Source organism: Terrapene carolina, unplaced genomic scaffold, assembly GCF_002925995.2.
Source record: "Terrapene carolina triunguis isolate 2854851 unplaced genomic scaffold, T_m_triunguis-2.0 Scaffold25078, whole genome shotgun sequence".
Taxonomy (NCBI): Eukaryota; Metazoa; Chordata; order Testudines; family Emydidae; genus Terrapene; species Terrapene triunguis.
Genome location: NW_020689429.1, coordinates 1 through 3,314, shown reverse-complemented (window position 1 = coordinate 3,314; position 3,314 = coordinate 1). Strand labels below are relative to the sequence as shown.

Here is a 3,314-nt window from a genome sequence, read left to right as displayed (position 1 = left end):
GCCGAGTGCCTTTGGGGAGAGGAAGTGACTCACTTAAGTAGCAGCTGAGAAGAGTTCTGTTGGTTGTAGGTATGTCAGTTCCATGTGAGGTTAATTTGACTGATAGTCATTAAGACAAAAGTGAGCCATCATGAGTTTCAGCAATAAGTCTAGTATGAAGCAGATGCTCCAGTGAACTTAGGACCGTATCCATTGTTTCTTAAGAGGATGGACAATGAAGGGTTCATGTTGATTGGTGCAGTAGACCCCCAAACTTTCTTATTTAAGCCTTTATTCAGGAAAGCATCTGCCTTAAGCCGGGCTTAATCTTAAATGCTTTGCTGCCTTCCCATTGAAGACAAGTCACTGCCTGTTTCTATGTTAATGATTATTTTTTTCCTAGAATAAAAGCCTTCAGCAGTATTCCCTGTGTGGTAAAGGGGACTGTGCCTGTAAGGGCTGAGATTCCCAGACAGAGTCTGGGTGGGGCATTGAAGTGTTTGTTGCTATGAATAGCCAGTTGGAATCTGATACAGAGAAAAGCAGATCTTCTGCAAGCTCCTTAACTCTGAGTGATCACTGAACACTACACTTACCTCCACCCCCTACCAGTGGTATTACAGGAGCTGTGGTCATGGTACTTGGTTTTTCTGGCATTGAATCAGGTATGTTATATGTATGGTGACCTTAACTACTTCACAATAAAGATTTTTATTAATCATGTTGCCTTTTTTTTTTTTTTAAGTCTATACATGCAGTTTTATTTTCTACCCTGGTAACAGACAACTGAGCTTGTTTCAGATGTGTTTGTGCACATCCGTTTAGAAAGAGAACAAGAAATGAAAACCAAAAATTAACATGAATCTGGAGCATGTTGAGTTGTGACTCAGTAATGTACAACTATGTAGAAAAAGGGTAAAAAAGAAACTCACAAGACAAAACCAAAGCCAGAATAATGACCTAAAGTAGTAACATTTTACAGGTTTTGCTTGGACCTGCATCTATTTATTTAAAAACGAACAAAAAAAAAAAACTTTTTAAAGTAAGCTAGTGAGGGGTTTCTACTGCTGATGGCAAAATCAGGCAGGTAGCTGTAGGTTCATACATTTGATGGGATATGGCTCAGTATTCAGAGTGAGGTTTTTGTACAGGCTGTCTATGGCTTTCTAACACTGTGCCATCCCAATAGGCACAATAGTAGGTAGCTCCATCGTTAGGAGCTATTTCATTTACTGTTAGGGTAGAGATGGGCTGGTTAAGCTTCTTATCACAATTAAACTTTTTCTTATCGGAGTCTTTGTCAAAGACCGGTTGTGCGGATGAGATGTACAGAATCCGCTCTGGAGCTTCACCAGGTCTGTGTCGATACCAGTGTATAACATCACTCCCGAAGTTCTGAATGCCAGAAGCCTCACAGTCTATACGTGCGGTTTTAGTTTCTGCCCTGGTAATGGACAACTGAGCTTGTTTCAGATGTATTTGTGCACATCCATCTAGAAAGAGAACAAGAAAAGAAAACCAGAAATTAACATGAATCTGGAGCATGGTGAGTTGTGACTCAGTAATGTACAACTGTGTAGAAAAGGGTAAAAAAGAAACTTACAAGACAAAAACAAAGATAGAATAATGACCTGAAGTAGTAACATTTTATAGGTTTTGCTTGGACCTGCATCTATGAGAAATGTGACTCTTGGAATGGACAGAGAAATGCATTTGGGGATCGGAAGTGACTCATTTAGTTAACACGGGATGAGGTTTTGCTGGCTGCATATGCTAATTTAAGATAAGGTAGAGTTATGGCTGAAACTCATCCAAAGTTACTTTTATCAAAGAGCATTATCTGGCATGAAGCAAATTCTTCCACTATCTTTAGACCAGTGTAGATTGTATCATGGAAGTCTGGGTAATGAAGGATTGGTCTCATAATTATTTATATTACAGTGGTTCCAAGAGGCCTCTGTCTGGATGGTGTCCCCATTGTGTGAGTTACTATACATAGCAATACATGGAGTGACTGTCCCAAAGATCTTCAGTCTACAAGGGTATTTGCACCAGCAGATAATTTTTGGTACTTAATGTTTAAATATACCATATCCCCTGCCCGTCCCAACCAGATTCATTATTTGCCAGCAGATTTATTGTAGGAGTCTCAGCAGGAGTGGGTCTTAAGAGGGATTTGAAGGAGAAGAGGCTAGTGGTTTAGGGATTTGTGTGTGTGTGTGGGGGGGGGGGGCATTCCACACAAGTGGTAGAAGAAAGCCCCAAGATGTTTGTGGGCAGGGCTGCAAACTTTGTTGCTTGTTTGTACAGTGCCCCGTGCAGTGTGGACCAGATCTGTGACTGGGGTTCCTAGCTATGACTGTAACTAATACAAAGATGAAGAGACAGGCAGAGCTATGGTGATGAAACAGTGAAGACTCATTTTCTTGGGGGTTATTTTGTTTACCTGTTGAACATGGGAGGTGTTGCCTGAAGGGTGCTGTTGCCAGTACAGCACTCGGAACCCTTCTGAAGATATTAAGCACTTCCCAGGATCCTGCTCTCGCTGAGTTTCCCAGATGTGAAATATTGGTTCCTACTTCAGTGTGATACTAGCCCTCTGCTCTTTAAGTAGAGTGGTGTACACTGGCTATTGTATCTGTGTGCTAATGCCCTCTACTGATATAGGATGCATCTGCAATTGTCTATTTGCAGTCAATTTTGTCCTAATTCTGAAGTTACGACTCATTTTTTCTTAAATACTTTTGTTTCCTTGTGATGAGAGCTAATCCAATCCATGATGTCTTTTCTATACTGTAGCTCCATTAGAGTTCTTGAGTCTGCATAGCATTATTCAATAAGCTATACTTCCATTTCTGCCCTTCTTTCAAGTATCATCTGCAATCACACGCTTTCCCCACGGGTTCTGAAGAACCCGACTCCATTTATCCTCATTGCTCTAGTAGCCCACCTTAGACTATCAAATCATTGGGGCAGGGACTCTTATTCTGTGACGTTCCCTGAACATTCATGCTAAGATTGAAATTATACAGGATAATATCAGTTCAAGCAGAGTGTAACCTGCTGTCACATCATGTGTTTTCTGCTGAACTGGCTTCAGAGACTAAAGATAGGCTGGTCCTCCAGAACAGAACTCTGTGGTTTTTATAAAGTGAACAATAAGCTCTTTGTGGGTCAGGGCTAATTTAAACAGCAGAAAAGCAACCAAAATAAACTTACTCCTGTTTCCATTGTAGGAATATCAAAATGTAAGGTGGCCAGGCTGGTTTGCAGTGCCATTAGGTGACCTGTGGTCTGATCCAAAGCCCATTGAAGTCAATGGAAAGACACTTAGG

General features: G+C 41.0%; 1 gene segment (V, D, J or C); it reads right to left on the bottom strand.

Annotated features, from left to right (window-relative positions):
• Positions 1–1,101: 1,101 nt before the first annotated feature.
• On the bottom strand, positions 1,102–1,472 carry LOC113408840 (the record flags this gene model as incomplete). The annotated part of the segment is given in 1 exon segment: positions 1,102–1,472. A coding segment is annotated over 1 exon segment (371 nt), but the record flags the coding sequence as incomplete, so codon positions are not given.
• Positions 1,473–3,314: the final 1,842 nt, after the last annotated feature.